This window comes from Culex quinquefasciatus, chromosome 3, assembly GCF_015732765.1.
Source record: "Culex quinquefasciatus strain JHB chromosome 3, VPISU_Cqui_1.0_pri_paternal, whole genome shotgun sequence".
Lineage (NCBI taxonomy): Eukaryota > Metazoa > Arthropoda > Insecta > Diptera > Culicidae > Culex > Culex quinquefasciatus.
The window spans coordinates 159,912,933-159,936,443 of NC_051863.1; the positions used below are offsets into that span (position 1 = coordinate 159,912,933).

General features: G+C 36.4%; 1 protein-coding gene across 1 annotated transcript; it reads left to right on the forward strand.

The window, feature by feature from the left end:
- The first annotated feature begins 7,856 nt into the window (after positions 1 to 7,856).
- Positions 7,857 to 10,040, forward strand: LOC6036573 (pescadillo homolog). The gene is made up of 3 exons (XM_001846558.2): positions 7,857 to 8,055; positions 8,121 to 8,756; positions 8,814 to 10,040. The coding sequence occupies exons 1-3, from the start codon at positions 8,035 to 8,037 to the stop codon at positions 9,978 to 9,980; spliced, it is 1,824 nt and encodes a 607-aa protein (XP_001846610.2). The 5' UTR covers positions 7,857 to 8,034; the 3' UTR covers positions 9,981 to 10,040.
- Positions 10,041 to 23,511: the final 13,471 nt, after the last annotated feature.

Genomic DNA, 23,511 nt, shown 5'->3' on the forward strand with positions numbered 1-23,511 from the left:
AGATAGATTTTCCATCATAAACAAATATGTTTTGTTAACAAATTTGGCTTAAAACAACAAAAAACCTAACAGACATTTAAACAAATTTATTTCCGAAAAAGATCAAAGAAAACGTTTCAAAAACATTGAAAACATTAAAATTATAAAAAAAAGTAATATTGATGCACATTTTTCCATATAAATTACATAAATAGTTGACCGAAACAAAACAATACATTTGTTTACAGCTGCTGTTAGAACTACGCATGTTTATTTTCAAAAAAAAAAATTGTTCTTGATTTATTATTATAAAATATCATTTCAACCTGCAATTATGATGCTTTAGTTAGTTCAATTCACTATAGTTTTTTATTAATTATAAATTCTTACGACTTCAACATTTTTGATACTTTTAACATGAAAACAGCTATATTTATACTCATAATTGAAAAAATATGCGTTTAGGTTGATAACAACAAGTATTTATTGTATGTTTAAGAGAAACTTTTGCTTAATTACACAGTTTTCTTCATTTTTGAAGGTTTAATTAACAGGGGTCCACTTTTGGAAAAGTTTGGATTTTCGTTGTCCTATATTGAACCCCCCAAATTTTTGCTTAAAAATGAGCAGTTCTTCGCTTTATTTTAGTATAGTTGATTAAACTTACATTATTTAGACTTACTGGAGTTAAATAACCAGGCAAAAAATGATTGGATAGTTAATTCAATCATAAAATAGAAATGCTATTTTGCTGTGAAAATGCTAGTGGCCATGGCTGATTTAAGAAGTCGAACTCAAAACACTTATTTTGGCAAAAAGGACAATTCAATGTCAGTCAACATTGTTTTAAATGATGCTGGACATGCCAAATAAAAGATTTGCAGACGAAAACACGCTTGAAATTGGGATTTTATTGATTTTTTCATCAAAAACCCTTCAGAGGGTCCACTATAGGAAAGGGGTCCACTAATGGATAACGTACCCTAATTTAAGAAATTATGAATTAAGGAATTTAAGAATTGATGGATTTAATAATTTAAAAATGTAAGGAATTGTATTTTTTTTAAATTTAATTCAAGAATTTTAAAACTTCATGATTTCAAAATCTTAGAGTTTTATTCTTTTTGATATTTCAAAAATATGTGCAACTTTTCTTGACCGCGTTCCTTCCGATCTCCGTACCGTACATAACTTGAGTGATTTTTGAACAAATTGATTATTCATGCAGAGTTTCGGATAACTTTCACCCACATTAGTTATTGATGGTTGTTTGTAGTCTTTTTTTCTATTTTTTTTTATTTTTATAAATATTCAAGTAAAAACAACGTGTTGTGGTATTATTATACAAGAATTGTATTAAAATGTTCATCTTGTTTTCAAATAATTTAAAATTTGAATTCAAAGTAAGGCACGTTCTTTATGCACTTATGAATCTATTGGTTTGAAACCTAATTTAACCAAACAAACTAAAACCAATCAGCTTGAATTCGACTCAAACTGAGAACACTAAAAAGAGACTCGAATTTTGACACGAACTTCAACAATTTAAAAATCATCCGGCGTTCCGTACCGTCCAATCCACTCGCGCTTCTCCTCTTCCCGCAACGGCTCTTCGCAATGCGGCAGCCCCTCAACGACGATCGCCTCAAACAGCCCCGTCACGTTCGCGGTAACGCCGCAATCCGGCCCAACGCAACGCCACTTGCTGCGCTCGCCCAGCTCCGTTATGAAGATCATCGTGAACAAATGGTCCTGATAGATGATGTGCGGGAGCGGCCGTAGGAAGTCCGGCTTGATGAGGAAGACGAACGGGGTTGGGGCGTTCGTTGGCTCGTTCCGGATTGTGGCCTCGCCAAGTCGGTGGTAGTACAGATCCCACAGCTCGATGGAATGGTTGTGGGTTGAGGTTGGCGCGGGGGTGCCGATTCGGCCGTGGTTGTCCACGTGCAGGATGGCGCCGCAGCCGCGGATTGTGGCGTAGAAGCACTTCCAGAGGGAGTAGGACGGTTTGGAGCAGCTGTAGTAGTACTCGTAGCCGTCCTGGAGGATCTTCATGAGGTTTTCGTGCTGGTGCATTTGGAAGTTGCGTTCGGGTTCGTCGACGGAGAGCAGGTTTAGAAGGGCTGAGGGGGGTTGTGGAATGTTGGCGGTTGGGTTTGTTGACTTGTACGGGAGCAGGTCTTGGTCGTAGTCGAGCTGCTCCAGTGTTAAGGGAGCGTGGTTGTGGAGACAGCGGTAGTCAATGATCCAGAACAGTCCCATCACTCGGACTGTTGCTTGGCATTGTTCGCATTTCCAGTCGCTGTCCCCGTTGTCGGCGATTGTGGCCAGCTGGTATCGATAGCCCTGGTAGTCGAGTCTGCGGTTCAGATCTTCCGACTTGCCCGACAGCCTGTAGTAGAAATCGTTGTTTTCGTGCTCGTCGCTGATGAGATTTTTGCCGAATTTTTGCCAGAAGATTGCGACCACTTCGTCGGGATGGTTGTGCTCGCTGGTTGTATCGACTAGGGTGGCCTCTTTTCCGTCCGGGCTCAGTTGAATCTGCACCGGGCAGCGACGAATCTCGCGCCAAACGCAGCACCAGCTGGCTGCTTCGTCCTCCCACTGGAAGTCGTGTCCGTTGACGGTGATTTGAACCTTTTGATCGACCGTCAGCTTCATGGTAAAGTTTTGAGCTTCGTTCGATTCAACGCTCGCAGTGTCGACCTCTCGTGAATCCTCAACTTCCAAATGCACACCGCAATCCTGCAGATATCGCTCGATTTTAGCTTCCGGATACGGGTCGTGCGTGTGCTCAGTTCCGCACCGTTTAATCTCCTCAAAGATCCCTTCCACGGTCAGCAAAACACGACAACCCGTGTCCCACGACCGGTTACAGTACCACTTGCTTCCAGTTCCTCCTCCACGACCGATGCTCACCAGATAGAACCGATATCCGTCCAGCCAAAGCGTCCTCGTGTACGGACTCTTCCCGGAAGCTCCAAAAGTCAGCCAAAACGATTGCTCAACGCCGTCAACCCTCGTCCTTCCCTTGCCCTGACGATACTCCAGCAGCTTTTCCGCACCTGACGCGTGATTGTGGCGCTTGTCCTTCAGCGTGGCAACCGTTCCCCCAGAGTCAATTCCAATCTCCGCGGCGCAACTCCGCAATCGATTGTGGACGCATCTCCACGCGCTCGTTCCGTCCGGGTGACATTTGAACAGTCGGAAAAAGTACTCCTCGAAGACGACCTGAACGCGAGGATCGACATCGGCCGTCCGGACCGTAAAGTTGCGACCTTCGCGTGGTTCCTGCAACAGCTGAAGCAGCCTCTGGTCGCTTTCTTCGCGAGCATCGCGCTTCTCCCGCTGGGTCTTTTTGCTGACTTTGGGCTTCGATGGAAGTGACTTCTTCACGTACACGATATCCGTCGCAGGACCGATACCAAGCACCGCAAGCGCCTTCACACCCAAAATGCAGGACCCGCACAACTTGGTCACCGAATCCCGCGGATTCAACAAAATCTCCAACCAATCCCGCATCTGTTCCAGCAGCTTCAAATCCAAAGCCCCGCCACGCTCGTCAAACATCTCAACCAGCCCATCGCCGGTCACGAAACAGAACCGACAAATCCTAGGTCTATCGTCGTCCCCTCCGCTCGGGTTCAGCAAAAACTTAGAGCTGCAAAGTGCCTGCTTGCGGAACGTGTACAGCTTGTCCAGAATGCCATTGCAGCCACCACAAATCCGAAGCACCCTCAAACGATCCGCTTCCTGCGAAACCAACCAACCAAATTTGTTTCAAACTCTCCGAGCTCAACCTTATTCGCCCACCCAAATCACCTTTCCGAAGAACGAGTTCCGCTCGAAAGCGGCCATCACCCCGCCGCGGCATAGCTCGCACGGTTGGTCGGAGTGGCACAGCGATTTGGGCTGGCCGATGCTGCACTTTTTCGCTGGCTGGACCTGGGACAGTTTCCGCTTTCGTTGTTCCATTTGAGGACAATCCGGAACAGACGACGAGGGGAATCGATGCTCGAATGCGGGAATGTTTTGAAGGACAGCTGTCAAAATCCAGTGCTGCCAGCATTTCAAGAGGTAGGATGACGGCTCGCATCTCACGAAAATTTAATTCAGCAAAGAAAGCCAAATTGAAAAGATGGCCAACTTTCTAAATCGGTCTAAAATTCTTAAATTCTTAAATTCTTAAATTCTTAAATTCTTAAATTCTTAAATTCTTAAATTCTTAAATTCTTAAATTCTTAAATTCTTAAATTCCTCAATTCTTAAATTCTTAAATTCTTAAATTCTTAAATTCTTAAATTCTTAAATTCTTAAATTCTTAAATTCTTAAATTCTTAAATTCTTAAATTCTTAAATTCTTAAATTCTTAAATTCTTAAATTCTTAAATTCTTAAATTCTTAAATTCTTAAATTCTTAAATTCTTAAATTCTTAAATTCTTAAATTCTTAAATTCTTAAATTCTTAAATTCTTAAATTCTTAAATTCTTAAATTCTTAAATTCTTAAATTCTTAAATTCTTAAATTCTTAAATTCTTAAATTCTTAAATTCTTAAATTCTTAAATTCTTAAATTCTTAAATTCTTAAATTCTTAAATTCTTAAATTCTTAAATTCTTAAATTCTTAAATTCTTAAATTCTTAAATTCTTAAATTCTTAAATTCTTAAATTCTTAAATTCTTAAATTCTTAAATTCTTAAATTCTTAAATTCTTAAATTCTTAAATTCTTAAATTCTTAAATTCTTAAATTCTTAAATTCTTAAATTCTTAAATTCTTAAATTCTTAAATTCTTAAATTCTTAAATTCTTAAATTCTTAAATTCTTAAATTCTTAAATTCTTAAATTCTTAAATTCTTAAATTCTTAAATTCTTAAATTCCTCAATTCTTAAATTCTTAAATTCTTAAATTCTTAAATTCTTAAATTCTTAAATTCTTAAATTCTTAAATTCTTAAATTCTTAAATTCTTAAATTCTTAAATTCTTAAATTCTTAAATTCTTAAATTCTTAAATTCTTAAATTCTTAAATTCTTAAATTCTTAAATTCTTAAATTCTTAAATTCTTAAATTCTTAAATTCTTAAATTCTTAAATTCTTAAATTCTTAAATTCTTAAATTCTTAAATTCTTAAATTCTTAAATTCTTAAATTCTTAAATTCTTAAATTCTTAAATTCTTAAATTCTTAAATTCTTAAATTCTTAAATTCTTAAATTCTAAAATTACCAATTTAGAAAATATTAGTTTTAAGTTCCTATTTGATCATTTGGAGTTAAATTTTTACGAGGACTTGATACAATCTAGTAAAATTGTAGAATTATTTTTAAACCCTTTTTATAAGTTAAAATGCTTAAATTTCGATTTTTTTTATTTCAAATCAAATGATTATTGATATGGATTTTTCGTCTATCGAAATAATCATTCTGAGCAAAAAAAACTTATTCACTCCTTTCAAATTTTGCCATTTTAAGATTTTGCGAATCTCAAAGAAACGAAAATGTGAAAAAATTAAGAATTTTTAATAAAGTGCCGTTCCGTCTTCAGGAACACGAATTTTTCGGCAAGTTTTGCTTGCCAAAAATCAACGTCAATTTTTAAATTGTTTATTATTGTGGATTTAGCAGCTATCTAGATTTTCTGGCATCTTCTCACGTTCATTGGAAACGGTCGTGGACAGTGTTGAAAATCTGGCGACTATGATTAATTTTGCGATTAATCGCTGCCTGTTACACCCCACGAATAAGACTGCTGAGAATAATCTTTATTCTCAAATTGCCACGACTAGCTGTCATTCGTCAAGAGTGCTGTCGATGATTGTAACAACCCATGACTGCTGGCAGTAAAGGGGCAAGATTGGATCTTGATCGCAGCAAGTTGATGACTAAACCCAATCATTCTAATTTTTATTCGTCTCTGCCACACCCAGCGATCAAGTGGCAGTCAGGAAAAACGAGATCAAAGCATACTCAGAGGGCCTATCTTCAGGCAATCATTATTCGCTCGAAGAGATTTTTTTTTCAACCTTGGTCGTGGATAGACCTAGGGGTTCTCAAATGATGTAAAAAAGACGTAGTGAGGGGGGAGAGATTTTGACATTTTTATGCCCACATCTGGCCCGCCGCCTATTTCATAGCTCGCCAACGGTCGTTTCCAACGACCGAGTCCAGTTAGGAACTGATCTTACAATATTGTGTGAAGTTTAAGATTGGCTTTCGAAAAGGAGCGGCCGTGGCTGACTGGTTACGGTGTTCGCTTTGTAAGCGAATGGTCCTGGTTTCGATGCCCATCTGCTCCCAACGAGAAAGTTTAAGACTTAGAAATACTTGAAATACTGAATAAAAACGAAAAATCAAAGTAGCTCGAGTCGGGGTTCGATCCCCCATCCTTTGGATTGGTAAGCAAAAATGCTAACCACTACGCCATCACGGCTTGGTGAGCTATGTCTGGAATTAGGAATACTGTTACTATCAAACTATATACGCGCTGGGTCCTTGTCCATTTGACAAGGGTTCGGAAGTTCTAAATAACGTTTGAACCCGATTGGTGCAAACGTTCTTCAGGGCGGGGCTTGTCGAAAAAAAAGCTGAGGAACCTCGCGCTCGGCTAGCCAGCGTAGAAATGGGTCACCGAAGCTCGGCAGAGCTAACACCTTCCAAATGCCTATGCGAGTTATTTGCATGTATAGAATGAAGATCTAAAAATACATGGAAACAACTCAATTTGTAAGAAGTGGCCGCGTGGTCCCGTTTGGTTGGTTGCACACACACACACACACACACACACACACACACACAAGTTTAAGATTGGCTTTCGATCAACATTTAAAAGAAAAATTAATGCCGTCTCATACATAGGTCAATTTTGACTAGGGAAAATATGTCGTAAGGTCACGCATTAAGTCGTGTTGCAAAAACCAGATGGCACTTCAAATGGCACTGTATTTGTTATATCGAATACAACATTATTTATACTTAGATTTATACGCTTGAAATTTTCAGTCGCATTCAAATAAGCAAATCAAAATTAGTTGATTTTTCCTCAAAACATATCTACGTACACGGAATCGGTTGTTGCGTTTGAAACGGAATACGTAAACGATTCGAATTGAATTCCGTTTCAGAATTCCGATTAAGTTGACTGGGTAGAGTTTTTTTTTAAACTAGTACACTCAACCCCCGGTGGTTGGTCACTTTATCGTTTGACACTTTTTTAGTTTGTACCCCGTTGGTTGGTCAAAGTCAAACTAAAAAGTGACGATTTACTTTTTACACGGCGCTCACGAACACAATCAAAACAAACGTTTGGTAGTGTGTGTGAACTCCGTGTAAAAGGGGTGTCAAACTAAAAAGTGACCCCGTTCGTTTGACAACAGTTGGTGTCAAACCATCGGGGTTTGAGTGTACCAGCTCCGTACCAGTTTTTACTGAAAATCATATTGCGGATTTCAGAGATTTTTAGACAATCGTGCAAGTTGTGAAAAGCTCTCCAACAATGTGCACACCTCAAACTACAGCAGAAAAAAACTATCTAAGACACACACCCTAGTTTGAAACTGATCTAAAGTGGTCGAAAGCAACAAAGCTCAGTCGAGACACGCACCACTCTAGGCGAGCGGGGGGGAGAAGGGGTAGGATTTCAAGTGTGCAAATATTTGGTGTGCAGTTATGATTTGCAAGGGTGGAGAATTTGGTGCAAAGTGTGCAATAACTGCAGTGAAAAAAATCTGATGTAGAATTTCACCCAGTTTCATTAGTTTCGATTTAAACGTACATGCAACATACTTCAATATGTCGTCTCCCATCTCTAATGTTGCGCGACATAAATTCTGTCGCACTCAAAACGTCAACCGCGTTGAAAATATTTTGCTTCTACCTGTCACAACAAACGTGCTTCTTTTTGTGAGCCGCACCAAACGTGTTCGGTTCGATTGTCGATTGGTCGTTCGTTGTAAATTTGTGATTTCCAGTTGAAAAATACCTGGAATCGGTGTTGTTTGATACCGCTTCGGTTGCAAGGATCGCCGGACTGCGTCCAGAATCCTAAACACACGCCAAAATGGTCAAACGAAATCACAAGGTGAGTTGTGCTTTGAGACTTGTACTTTTGAGGTTATGTTTTGCAATCCGGATGTTTTGCTTCAGTTCCAATCGGGCGAGGGTGCCCAGTACCTGACCCGGAAGGCAGCGATGCGAAAGCTGCAGCTGTCGATGCAGGACTTTCGTCGGTTGTGCATCCTGAAGGGGATCTACCCGCGGGAACCGAAGCACCGTGCGATCGCCCAGCGGGGCAGCACCGACATCAAGATTCTGTACCACAAGAAGGACATAACGTTCCTGCTGCACGAACCGATCGTGTGGACGCTGCGCGATCGTAAAATCTTCAACCGGCGAATTGCGGCGGCCAAGGGCAAGGGGAACAATCTGCTGAAGAATGTGAGGATGGCCAACTACCCGGAAATCAAGCTGGACCACATCATCAAGGAACGCTTCCCGACGTTCGTGGACGCGATTAAAGAGCTGGACGACTGCATGACGTTGCTGTTTCTGTTCAGTACGTTTCCGGCGATGAAAACGGTCACGCGTGACATTACGTCGATGGCGCGTCGGTTGTCGATCGAGTTCATGCACTACTGCATCGCGTCCAAGGCGCTGCGGAAGGTGTTTGTGTCAATCAAGGGATACTACTTCCAGGCGGAGATCAAGGGCGAGCTGGTGACGTGGATCGTGCCGCACTACTATCCGTACCAGCCGCAGCGGAAGGAGTACGTTGATTTTAAGGTGAGTTCATTAAAAAACTTGAATTTGCTTTATATTAACGATTGTTGACCCTTCCAGATCATGAAATCGTTCGCCGACTTTTTCACCGTGATGGCGGGCTTCGTCAATTTCCGTCTGTACAACTCTATCAACCTGGTTTATCCGCCGCAGTTTTCGGTGTCTCTCGATTCCGAAGAAAGTCGCTCCAACGAGGACACTTTTATTTCCGAGCGAATCGCCGCGCTGAACTCGGACTTGCTGCGTTCGGATCAGATGGGCACGGAGGAGGAGGACGACCAGATCGATTTGGACTTGCTGGACGGCGATAAGGACTCGGAGCAGGTGCGCAAGCTGCGAGAGGATGCCGTCAGTTTGAACAAGCTGAAGAATCTGTTCAAGGGACTAAAGTTCTTCATCAACCGGGAAGTGCCACGAGAGCCGTTGGTGTTTATTCTTCGATGCTTCGGCGGCAGGGCGTCTTGGGATAGGAATTTGTTCGTCGGAGCCACGTTCGACGAGTCGGACGAAACAATCACGCACCAGATTGTGGACAGACCGAGCCTGCCCAAGCAGTACATTTCACGGGACTACGTCCAACCGCAGTGGATCTTTGACTGTGTGAACCAGCGGAAGCTGCTTCCAGTCAACAAGTACCTCATTGGGGCCGTTCTGCCCCCGCATCTGTCACCGTTCAACCGGGATGACGCCATTTACGTTCCACCGGAGGAGGCCGCCCTGCGCGATGGCGTTGAACTGGACGCCGGAGCTCGCAACGGCGAGGAAAGAATTTCCGACGACGAAGACGAAGACGCCGAGCAGCGCCAACAGGTTCAGCTGGATTACGCACTGGTCAAGGCGTTCCGCGAGGAAAAGACCGAAGCACTCAACTCCGGCGCACCGGAAGAAGCCCCCGAGGAAGAAGAAGATGATGAAGAAGCCCCCGAGGAGGACGAGCAGACAAAGCAGAAGAACGAAAAGAAGAAAAAGATGGCCGTGGTGAGTGGAAAGATCTTCAAGGAGAACCCAAGCGAGCAGAAGAAGCTCACCAAGCAGGAGGAAGCGCTGCGGGCGAGGATGGTCAAGTCTCGCCACAAGAAGCTGTACCGGAAGATGCTGGAGAAGCAGAAGAAGCAAACGAAGGAGGCGAACCTGCTGAAGGAGAAGCGCCAGCAGATCGACAAGAAGCAGCGAGTGGAGCAGACGCAGAAACGCAAAACGCAGAGGAAGGAAATTTTGGCCAAGTAATTTCGCTTCTTTTGTTTGTGTTTTATTAAGGTTTAATATACATTTAACTAAGATGTAATGCACGGAAATGTGTTCTTTTAGTTGAGAAAATATCCCTTAAAGTTTGTAAGCAGTTCTCTTCGGAAAAAAATAATTTCCTAGATTTCAGTGGAAATTTAAATGCAATCAGCTGAAATTGATTTAAAATGCATTCCCCTGCGTTTAAAATCATTTTTTGCATATTTGGTTTGAAACAAATTTTGAATTTTGGAAATTTTTTATGTTTAATTTGTTTTTCGCTAAAATGTTTATTTTTGTCAAATATTTCAATTTTGGAAAATTAATGATTGCAAAACAACTGAACCAGTGTAAAATGCATTTTAACCCTCTACAACCCAACCCCGCCTTTAGACGGGCTTCGATTCAAAAAAATGCAAAAAATCAATTTTTCAACCAATTTTTGATCTTTAAAAAGAATTGAATAGAAGAACACTTAACATTTTAGAAAATTTATGGGTTGGAGGTTTTACTTGTTTTATGAGACTTCGCTAACATTTTCTATATTTTAAGTAAAAAGAAGTATGCAGTAATTTTTGTAGTGTCCCAGACTATGCCTCTACGCATTATTCTACAATTTAAATGATAATGGTGCCATTTTATAGCAGAAAATGTGAAAAAATAATTAAAAAGTGACTGTAAAAACTTGAAAAAATTAGATAGGCAAAATGTAATGATAGGAGGTGATACTTATTCTATCACCAAATACTACCAAGAACCAAAATAAACTAAACAAGATAAATGCAAATTAAAATACTTTAAATGAAACAAGAAAAACATAAAACAAGAGAAGTATAGTTTTTCGTAGAACAAAAGTTGCTCAAAATGACCTCCTAAACACGGGAAAAATAAAAAAATTCGAAAAAAAATTTGGGCAGTAGAGGGTTAAAACACTTTTTCCGTATGCAAATGCTGAAACCTCCCCCCTCTACCCCGGCCAGAGCCGAGGGACAAAAACTTTGAAAAATATTAGCATCAACATTATTTTTTTGATTATAATTTTCTTTAATTTTTTGAAATCTGTGATTTAAAAAACTAGAAATATTTGTTTTCAGTTCGATGCCCATACCAGCAATCAAATAATTGATGTTTTTTTTAAATTTAATTTTCAGTAATTCTCGGGTTTTTTTTTAAATGTTGAAACTTCGCAAAACTTAAAAAAAAAATTCAAAATGTTTTGATTAACCTTTTTTTAAGTTAGGCTGGTACAACTTTTATTTAAAGTTTTTGTCTCCTCCTCCCCCTCTTCAAAGTTGGCCCGAAAAATCAGAGGGCAAAAAACATATTTTTTCATCAAACTTCAAAATTGGTTTGGAAATTTAAGTACAATCAGCTGAAATCAATTAAAAATGCGTTTTCTTGCGTTTAGAATCACTTTTAGCATGTTTGAGTTGATTTAAAAATCTATTGAATTTTTAAAATTTTTCGATGTTTTTTTTTGCAAAACAACTGAACTAGTGTAAAATGCATTTTAAAACATTTTTTCCGTGCATTTGCTCAAACTATGGCTTGTCATTTCAATAGTTATATTTTTTAATCATTCCCCCCCCCCCTCCCTCTTCTCACTCGACCCCGGCCAGAGCCGAGGGAGAAAACTTTGAAAAATATTTGCATCGTTCTTATTTAAAAATTTTGCTTTGTGCCTTAAATATTTTCGATTTAATTTTATTTATTGAAAAAAAAAAGACTAAGTAGGTATTATATTCACGCATATCTATGACTTTAAACTTGAAAAAAGTATTATTATAAAAAAAATAATAAACTTTTCATCAAAAACCAACATCTGGAGAAAATCAGGACAAAAGTTACGAATTAAGACAGCTGTCCAAATATTTTTTTTTTTTGAATAGTGTTCTGATTGCTTTGATTGATTTCGGCTACAACAGGAACAGCACAAAACAATTACCCCGTTTCCAAATCCAAACAAAAATGGCACAGTGTTCGGAGTGGCAAAATTAAGTGGAATAAATTGATTACTCCTTTATTTGTCGTCCTAGCCAAATGGTGTCTTCGGAAGAGTTGTTGTACTTGATAAGGGCTATCTTTTAAAGTTATTGACATACAGGGTGACGACTTTCCAGCGTTTTAGCCAAAAACTAACTTTGTTGCATGACGTTGTAGGGCTTTGGTGTCTTCGGCAAAGTTGTAGAGAAGAAAATTTCAATCTACCTACTCGAGATACGAGACTTTCAGAAAAGCACTTTTTTGGTGATAACTCAAAATGTAAGCATTTTAGCGGCCTACTATGTTCTGAAGAGTTGTTTATGACATAAAATCACACATCTTTGCCGAAGACAGCACAATGTGTTGAGCCTTCATTGAGGAGTTATAACCATTTTTAAGTGATTTTGAGCCTATTTTCAAGTTGCTATGTTTTCAAAATGGCGCATTTTGGCGCAAAACCGAACAATGCACCTCAAAGTACACACTTTCAACTACATTTCCTGAAAACATCTCCGTGTCTATCAGTGTCTATTTTTAGATATCTCAATTTGAATTTGACGGTTTTTAATCAATTTATTTATAACTTTTAAGCGGAATCTTATTGAAAACGTGGTAATAATCGGTAAATTAAAGGGTAAATTGATCGATTTTTATGGAAAATACATTGTTTATGCATAAAAAAATGATACACATTTTAAAATTATGAATAAAAACATGTTTAGCCCAGAAACAATGCAAGTTAAAATTTTAAATGATTGTTCCTATTTAAAATAAAGTATTTTCTTTCATATTTGGTCACTTTACAAAGGTTGTCGTATTATTTAATAGACAAAGTATTTTCCATAAAAATCGATTAATTTACCTTCAATTTACCGATGTTCACCTCGTATTTATTATGATTTCGAATAACATTTATAAATAAATTGATTAAAAACCGTCAATTTCAAATTAAGATATCTAAAAATAGACACCGATAGACACGGAGATATTTTCAAAAAATTTAGTTGAAATTGTGTACTTTCAGGTGCTTTGTTCGATTTTGCTCCAAAATGCGCCATTTGAAAACATAGCATCTTGAAAATAGGCTCAAAATCACTTAAAAATGGTTATAACTCCTCAATAAAGGCTCAAAACATTGTGCTGTCTCCGACAAGGATGTGTAACTTTATGTCATAAACAACTCTTCAAAACATAGTATAGGCCGCTAAAATGCTTACATTTTGAGTTATCACCATTTTCTGGACCATTTTTGCAAAAGTGGCGCATATCTCGAGTAGATTAAGAGCTACAAATTTGGCGCCTTCGACAAACCATCATGAAATTTTCTCGTCTACAACTTTTCCGAAGACACCAAAGCCCTACAACGTCATCCAACAAAGTTAATTTTTGGCTTACACCCTGGAAAGTCGTCACCCTGTATGTCAATAACTTTAAAAGATAGCCCTTATCAAGTACAACAACTCTTCCGAAGACACCATTTGGCTAGGACGTCAAATAAAGGAGTTGTCAATTTATTCCACTTAATTTTGCCATTCCGAACACTGTGCATGGTTTCAACATTTGAATGAAAAAAGTGTTTTATAATGCATTATACAGCAGTCCAGTTGATTTGCAATCATATGTTTGAAAAATATCTAAGTATCAAAGAATTTTTTTTTTCGAGAAAAAATGTTTTTGTGATGCTGTACAATGGAATTTCATTTTAAATATTTTTAATCCAGCCCAAACATGCTAAATATGCAGAAAAATGCATTTTAGATAGTTTAAAGTTGATTTGACTTCTATCTCCATTGAAATTTTGAAGTTTTTTGATTTGTTTGCCCCCTAATTTTTCGGACAAATTTTGAAGGAGGGCGACATAAATTTTGAAAAATATTTGTCACGGCCTTATAGCAATTTTAAGGTAACATTTTTAAAAACAGTCGCTGATATTCATTTTTTTAAATTAATGCCCATGTTTGCCCAATTTTGAAAAAAAAAAAAATGAATAGCTGAGAAAATTCTCTATATTTTGCTTTTTTTACCATTGTTGATGCGACCCTTAGTTGCTGCGATATTGCCATGCAAAGATTTAAAAACAGAAAAATTGATGTTTTCTATGTCTCACCCAAACAACCCACCATTTTCTAACGTCGATATCTCAGCAACTAATGGTCCGATTTTCAATGTTAAAACATGAAACATTCATGAAATTTTCCGATCTCTTCGATTTTTTTCTTATTTTCGGTGAACCTCGTTGGATAAATGTACGACTCGTGCTGAAAAAATCCTCTTTTTGCAACTTGTTGCATAAACTGCTATTTCCTGTTTCTTTTTTTATCCACTCAGCAACAGTGGTCCAATCTTCAATGTTTCTTAGAAAATATTGTAGGAAATTTTCTGAACTTTTCGAGAAAAAACATATTTTCAGGAATGGACACTTTTTGAAAAAATTTAAAAAAAAACCGGAATCCATCGGACAATTTTTTACTATGGAGCAATTCCATGTCGGTTGTACCCGACCCTCTCCGATTTCAATGAAACTTTGTTGAAATGTTATCCTAGGCCTATAAAAGCCATTTTTGTGTATATGGAGCCAGTTACACTCGATAATGACATTTGAGAAGGGCGTAAGTGTTTTAAATATTTTTGTATTTTGTAATTTAAATATTGCCGTATCTCGAAGCCGTTGCATCGTATCAAAAAGTGGTCAAAGACAAACTTGTATGAAATTTGACGGGCTTTCCGAAAAAAAAATACACTGAAAGAAAAAAACACTCCACTTTTGTAAGATTTTTTCAATTTTTAAGTGAAAAAGTCAAATTTTAAGGTGAGCCCACGACTTTTTTTTCGTTCAAAATTTTTGTGAAAATAGCCTAAGATGTTACAAAAAGACTCACGAAAAATGCAGGATGGAGCAGCTCACCTAAAAAAAAATATAAAAATCATTTACTGAAACTGTTTTTTTCAAAAGTGCTCCAAACATCAAAATTTTCAAAAACCGAACACAAGAGTCGATTCTCCAGACAATTTTACATAAAAGTCTCCATATTGACCATTGTCCTAAGTCCAATTCTTGTGTAGTTGCAGCGGTTTTAAAAATAAAAATGTGGATGAAATTTGGGTTTTTGATGGTTTTTGGCAATTTCTATATGACAGACTTGATTTTTCAGTCTTGAAAATATTTTTACCGGAAAGCTCGTCCAATTTCCTATAAGTTGTCTTTGACCACATTTCAATTGAATGCATGGGCTTGCAGATATAAGCTTATAACATTGCTCATGACTGAACTTATCATATTTTTTCAGTGTAGCTTATATCTGCAAGCCCATGCATCCAATTGAAATGTGGTCAAAGACAAACTTGACGTTTAGAGCACTTTTGAAAAAAAAAAACAGTTTCAGTAAATCGTCGCCATCGTGCTAACTTGTCGTACGTGCATTTTGGGCCAAATTGAGTTAAGAACGCCATATTGTGCAGCTCACAATGCCTCACCTTTTGACCGTCACAGATCCCCAAAATTCGATTTCAATCCTGAGATATTCAACAAAAACCGAAATTACTCCGTGCATTTTTGTCACTTTATATATGAAAGTAGTTTCAATCTTGTCGTGCTATCTTGTCACTCCATGAAAATTGATGTAAGTGTGACAAAAGGCCAAAGGGATTTCAGGCCAGGAAAGTCAGGATGCGTTTGTCGCACGTACAAGCTAGACTACCGTAAACATTTATAATTATAACTCGGGACTCCAGCAACCAACTTCAACCAAACTTTAGGACAATGCACAGAATGGTCAGCCAAACAAAACGTGTTTGTTATTGTTTACATTGCGTGCTCTCGTTTTTGTATATTCAAGGTCAAACTTTAGAAAGCGTTTTTCTCGGAACTTCGAAATGGCGGGTGCGACAAGATAGCACGACGACGTCGAAATGATTTTTGTATTTTTTTAGGCGAGCTGCTCCATCCTGCATTTTTCGTGAGTCTTTTTGTAATATTTTAGGCTGTTTTCATAAAAATTTTGAACGAAAAAAATCGTGGGCTCACCTTCAAATTTGACTTTTAAACTTAAAAATCAAAAAAATCTCATAAAAGTGAAGTGTTTTTTTTCTTTCAGTGTATTTTTTTCGGAAAGCCCGTCAAATTTGCTACAAGTTTGTCTTTGACCACTTTTTGATACGATGCAACGGCTACGAGATACAGCAATATTTAAATTACAAAATACAAAAATATTTAAAACACTTACGCCCTTCTCAAATGTCATTATCGAGTGTAACTGGCTCCATATACACAAAAATGGCTTTTATAGGCCTAGGATAACATGTCTACCAAGTCTTTTTTTTTTTTGTTTTTTTTTTGTCTACAAAGTTTCATTGAAATCGGAGAGGGTCGAGAAAAAAGTACCTAAAAAATTCCTGTTTTGGGCTGGAATTGCTCTATGGATGGCTATATTTTGAAAATGGTGCACTTAATCAAAATAATTGTAAAGAACTTTTCGATTGAAAATTAGATTTTACTAAAAAATGAGGTCAAACTATTTAAGGTACAATATTTAAATTTTTACAAAGATCACTATTTAAAAACAAAGACATAACTTGTCGGCAAAACTTTGGTTCATACTTCTGAATGGCTTGAAAGGCAAATCAAAAAATATGAGTAAAAGTTAAGTGAGTGACATTTCCGTATTTTGTGGAAAATTGGTGATTCAAATATCTTGTACATTTTAACTTTTTTTTGATAGCTCAGTAAGGCTGGTACACATATTTTTAAAAGTTTTTGTCACCCCCCCCCCTTCAAAATTGGCCCGAAAAATCAGGGGGCAAAAAAAATATTTTTACAATAAACTTAAAAATTTCAATGAACATTCAAGTGCAACCAACTGAAATCAAATTAAAATACATTCTCCTGCGTTTGAAATCATTTTTAGCATGTTTGAGTTTATTAAAAAATCTTAATATTTTTTGAAAATTTTCGATGCAAAATCTTTTTTTTCGATACAATTTTTGTTTTTGTCAGATCTTAGATTTTTTGAAACCTAATGATTGCAAAACAACTGAACTAGTGTAAAATGCATTTTAAAACACTTTTTTCATTTAAATGTGAAGACTATGGCTTGTTATTTAAATTTTTATATTTTTTTATTTTTTTGCCCCCCCCCCTTGATCTCGGCCAGGGCCGAGGGACAAAAACTTTTTTAAATATTTGCATCGGCCTAAACAATTGGCACTAATGCTGCCTCTCTTCAGAATAAAACAACTGATAGCTTACAGTTCCAACGTCCATTATTCTACAAATTATAATGCATACAGTTGAGGTTGAGGTTCCGATCGGATGCCCAAATTGAGCGCGCGACTAATTTCATATTCAGCACACACGACGCCACCCCAAGATTGTCGTCTCTCCCCAACTGTCGAAGCCGCGCGCGCTTGTAACGCAGTTATTCAAATCGATGTAAAGTTTGCTTCCGACGGTGGAAGACGAACCGGTTGGTCATCCGTTTGGTCTACTAAATAAAATGTCGTGGAATGTGGCGGTGGAAAAAAAAGTGCGAAGATAACAGAATGGTTGAAAACCATTTGTGCCCTTTTCGAAGATGGGCAAGAGGGAGGGAAAGGGAACTGCCTTGAGGTTATCTACTTTATCAGCACTAAATTGATTCGGTTTTTGCTATCTTATCTTTTTTTTCAATTGTTGCATTTATTGCTCTTTTGGCAAGTAATGCAAGTGTGTGTTGGTCGAAGCAGTGCATTTTTTAAATTAATTTTGTATGCATTGAAACGCTTCTTTCCAAATCTTGTTCGTTAAAAAGCTTTTGGTTGAGCCGCAATAAATAATTTTCCAAAAAAAAAAAAAAAATTTCAGAGACTTAATAAATGCCAATGTTGTACACTGCCGTTCTACGCATAAATGTCCCATGTTCAAAAAAGTGCAACTGAGAAAAACGCGATTGAAATTTTTCGACCGATTTCTTTGGTTCTACGCATAATTGCCCCGTGAGTCCCTATTCACCCCACGTGTCCCTAAACGCCCCAGTTAGCAGTTCATCACTCTTTTTGGTAATCCTCTTGCTATTCAATACGGAAACACGACTAATGATTCCGTGAATGAAAATACTTGGTGGGACAATTGTGCGTAGAAGTACAACGATGGGACAAACAGGATTGGTGTTGTTTTCAATGAGTTTCCGAACAAAGTACTAGATTTAATGTGTTTTTCTAATATTGTAATTTATGTAATTTAACCTCAATTCAGACTGAAAAAGTTACATTACACCACAAAAGTGGTGAAATTACACATTTTCAGAGGTTAAATTTCACATTTTTTTTTACATAAATAATGTACCCCTTCCCAGATGTAATATTATCCTGATTTTTTTTTTTCTGTTTACTAGGGGAACAGCATCTAATTCCAGCGTGCCTCTAATGTTGGCAGGTCAGAACTTTGACATTCAATTAAAGCTAATTAAAAGCGTTTTCAACTGAACTCGAGTGATAAATAGCTCAATAAGAAGTGAGCAAGCAAGTTTCTATCAAAAGTTTGGCAAAATTAGTTGTTTAAATAGTGAAAATCAGCAAATTGGATGGAGTTAGGAGCGAGTGCTTAACCTGCCAAACATACGAGAATTTCCCATACTCCAGCAACTGACCAAAGCGAAAATAGCGCCAGATTGACATCAAATTCTGAAGTTTTTTTTTGAAAAGGTCCAATAAACCAAATTTTTAGTTTTTGCTTTTTGGCTGTTTTTTAATATCCCTGACTCAAGTCGGTTTAAAAAACATCCAAAAAGCAAAAACTGGAAATTTGGTTTACTGGAACTTTTTTTAAAAAAAAAGAACCCCAGAAATTAAGCTTTTGGACTGTGAAATTGTGTAACAAGGTTTTTTTTAAGGTAGGTACTATTCATAAATAGGGTAAGGCAAATTTAATGATCATGCGAATCGCGTGTTTTGGTTCTCTTTCGTAATTCCCGTGAAAACAAATGAAGTTAATTACTAATAATTTCTGCATTCAATATGTTCACATGTTTAAAATATCTTGACCGTAAAAGTTAATAATGCCAATGCAAATTCTATTTCATTTTTTAACTATTATTTCGAGTAGGGGAAAGTGAGGCAAGTGTAACAAGCTAAGGAAATGCTCGTTATAATTCATTAAAAACGTAAAAAAATCTGTCGGATTTTTTTATGATCATCTTATTCCAGGTCTTGAGTAAGACTTTGATAAAACAATTTCTAAAAAATCCTGTTTTTTAATGTCAAAAATTGATTTTAAAATTTTTGATTTTCCGTACGTTCTACTCAACTAGCGGGGCAAGACGAACAACCCGTTGGGGCAAGAGGAACAATGCATGAAACAACATGTTAATTTGCTAACAATTGAACTGTTATCACTTAGATACATCAGATTAGAATGTATTTGAAACGTTTCTTTCATTTTTAGATTAAATAATAATATTTTATTAAAAATTTGATCGTTTTTGCGAAAAAATATTATAATTTAGATGAAAAAAGGAAATTTTCAAAATATCACTTAACTTTCCATGGACAATTTTTTTTTAACAATTGTTTATCAGTTTTTAAGTACTTTTATGTATTTATTTCTCAATAATATATGTTGTGAAGCAATTCGTATTTTTTTCCATACTAAAAATCCATATGGTACACTTGCCCCACCTGAACAAGATTTTTTAAATGCTCTCAACAAAAATAACCAAAAGTTAAATCATACTTTCTAATAGGTGCAAGTCACTGGTAGGGACACTACTGATCTAGGAAAAATTGCATTTTGATAAAATGAGCCTTAAAAGAAGCCTAAGCTTTATTTTGTACTTTTCAAATATTGTAAGAAAACAAAGGTTTTGAAAAAAACTTCATTAAATCCTATTCCTCGTGGCGTTTACGTCGTTTTGGCAGTTATGTGGTAGTAGAATCAGCTAATTGCATTGCTAGCAACAATTCCTCATACTGGAAATAATCAAAATTGTAAAAATTACGGCCGTACTACACAGCAAAAAATCCGATGGTAAAATCGCATGCAAAAGCATGCACATCACCTTCGTCAAAATAAACACTTAATATTACACACTGCATGTACAATTTTTGAAACACACAAAAAAAAGTTGCAACCGACGGGATTCAAGCCCAGCACCAACAGTATGGACTGGCGCCTTAGCCCATTCGGCCATCAGACCGATGAAAATCTGTAAGGATAAACGCATATATGAGCTTGACATTTCGGTCAAGTAGGTTTCCCATATTGATGGGCTACATATTTCAGAGTGTAAAATCACATAAAATTGCATAAAATAATGCAATATTTATTTTACACCCAGGCCTTTTACACGCAGCTGGATTACTACTTTTTTAGCTGTGTAGCGATTGTTCCTCTTGACCCGCACAGAAAAAAATAATGTAATTTTGGAAGCTGTAATTTTGGAAGGTTGAATATTACCTCTTTTATGATGTAATTTTACCTCAATTTAGATTGAAAAAGTGGCATTACACCAGAAAAGCGGTAAAATTACACATTTCCAGAGATAAAATTTCTGACACAAAAGATGTACCCCTTACCAGATGTAATATTACCATGATTTTTTTTTCTGTGCATATCGTCGTCTTGCCCCGAAACGAAACTATTGGCACTACGCCCCCCCGGGGCATGGCCTTCCTCTAACGTGGGATTTCTGCTCCAGCGCCTCTGACGAGACAGTAGAAACCGGGACCGACGTTTTACTTCACCATCCGATAGAAGCTCAGTGGATAAGGCGGGAATCGAACTCGCGTCTCATAGCATCTTGCCCCATCTTCCCCTAATTGAAAAAAGGTTCGGAAATTGAAAAGAAAACATTTTGTAAAATTTTTAATGAGTTTTCAATCAAATAAAGAGCTTTTTATTTATTTTTTCAGAAAATCGGGATTTGAGCGTCACACACAGTAAAAAAAAAACCTTACCTCTGATAATGTGTAAATATATGCAGTAAATACATCGGTAAGTACATCGGCGTTCATCAGCCAACTGCGTCGAAATGGCCGTGCGGGTTGGGGCGTGGACTTAGTAAGCTGGAAATGATAATGCACAGTTTGATGTTATTTTTGGCACTGCAATTTTTTTTGCATTGCGTATGCCAGATGTAAATTTACACATTATCAAGGGTAAAATTGAACCTTTTTTCTGAAAAAAAGATGTACTTATTTCCAGATGTAATATCACCATGATTTTTTTTTCTGTGAAGCTCGTGAAAATTCGTATATGTTTGGGATTTTTTTTCATAAATTTGAAATACTTTCTGTTTACAATGTATGATAAGGCCGATGCAAATATTTAAAAAAGTTTTTGTCCCTCGGCCCTGGCCGAGGTCAAGGGGGGGGGGGGGGGCAAAAAATAAAAAAATAATAAAAATTTAAATAACAAGCCATAGTCTTCACATTTAAATGAAAAAAGTGTTTTAAAATGCATTTTACACTAGTTCAGTTGTTTTGCAATCATTACTTTTCAAAAAATCTAAGATCTGACAAAAACAAAAATTGTATCGAAAAAAAGATTTTGCATCGAAAATTTTCAAAAAATCTTAAGATTTTTTAATAAACTCAAACATGCTAAAAATGATTTTAACCGCAGGAGAATGTATTTTAATTTGATTTCAGCTGGTTGCACTTGAATTTTCATTGACATTTTGAAGTTTATTGTAAAAATATTTTTTTTGCCCCCTTATTTTTCGGGCCAATTTTGAAGGGGGGGGGGGGGGTGACAAAAACTTTTAAAAATATTTGTACCAGCCTAATTGTTCTCGAAATTGGATATTTTGTTCAGTTTCATTTTATTCCATGTTATCGTTCTCCGATTTGAGAAATGAGAAAAAACCGTATTTCGAATGGTAAGTCTTAATTTAGCTACAAATGCCTAAAACATAATTATTGTTATCGAAAGTTTGTATAATTTCATCAAAATGAGTTTAGTTTTTGCTTTCATATATTTTATGTTTTCTCATTTGTGCTAATTTAGGTTTTTTTTAAATTTTAGCTAAATTTGTATTTTTTTTCAAGATTGTCACAAGATATCAAAACTGTCCAATTTTCCGAAAACGAAATTCGATTTTTTTAATCAAGACTAACATATCAATAGGGCCAAACATTCACTATTATGGCCTTTTGAATTGTTAGTCCTGATTTATAAAAAACAAAATATTGTTTTCGAAAAGATTGGAAAATTTCACGAATGTTCATTTTTAAGATTGAAAATCGAATAGTTGCTGAGATATCGACATTAGAAAATGAAGGGTTGTTTGGGTGAGACTTAGAAAACTTCAATTTGCCTGTTTCTTTTTCTTTTATCCGCTGAATTTTAGCAACCAGTGGCCCAATCTTCAATACTCGCACTCGTCTTACGGTACGACTCGTGCTGAAGAAATCTTGTTTTCGTAACTTGTTTGCATACTAGAAGACTGCTGAAAAAAACATGATGAAAAATATTACTTTTCGATACCAGTGCTGGAAAGTAGACTTTTCAACACTGGTATTGAAAGGTATTTATTTTCCATGGTGTTATTTTTGGGAGAGAAAAGTAGGCTAGTTCGTCGTTCGAAAATGACGGGAAAAGTAAGTGGTTTCACGATGGAATTGCAAAAACTACTATTTCAGAGATGGATAATCATGGAAACAATTTAAAAAAATAAAAAAAAAACTAGGATTTCACAGACAAAATTTAACATTGAATGGCTATATTTTGGAAACGGTATACTTAATTAAAAAAATTGTTACGTACTTTTTTATTGCACATTTGGTTTAACATTAAAAAATGAGGTCAAAAAGTTGTTAGTACAAGATATCAATTTTATATAAAAGACACTATTTTTGTCCCCTAAAACATATAATAAAATAAAAAAAAAAACGGATTTTGTGAAATATAATTTTTGTGAATTTTTTTCCAGAATAGTTTTCATGAATACCTACAACTTTGCCGAAGACACCAAATCAATCAAAAAAAGCTACAGATTTTCGAATATTGACGTAACAATTTTGTATGAACTGCTGCCGAAATTGTATGAAAATTTGTATGGTTGAACCAATAACACAAAACGGCTTCTTTGGTGATAGGAAGGTCCGCCCGAGTCGAGCCAAATAAAAAATACAAAAAATGAAAATGGTAGAAATCGGTCGATTTCGTAAAGAATTGCTCATAAAATGCTCACCATAATCTGATTCCAGGACTTTAAAACAAAACTGAAAACATAGCTCGACTTATTTTAAACAATTAAAAATTAAATAGACATGATTTAATGTTACAAGCAAATTTCAAAATTCTTCAAAACATTTTTCTTCAACAGAAAGTAACAGTGACCGCACATTCCAAAATTGATGATTTGTTATAACGGAATATTAACAAAAATCAAGTATGTAAAACCTTGTTTTTATATTTTTACTGAATTTTCAGCTTATTTTTGAAGAGCGAGACAAAAAACTTAACTCATTTACAAATACGTTTTAAATAAGCATGAATCTTTAAACATAACTTTAACAATGAGATTTTGAATTTTAAGTAATTTTTTCACGTGCTTCCAAAGTCCTCCGATCCCAC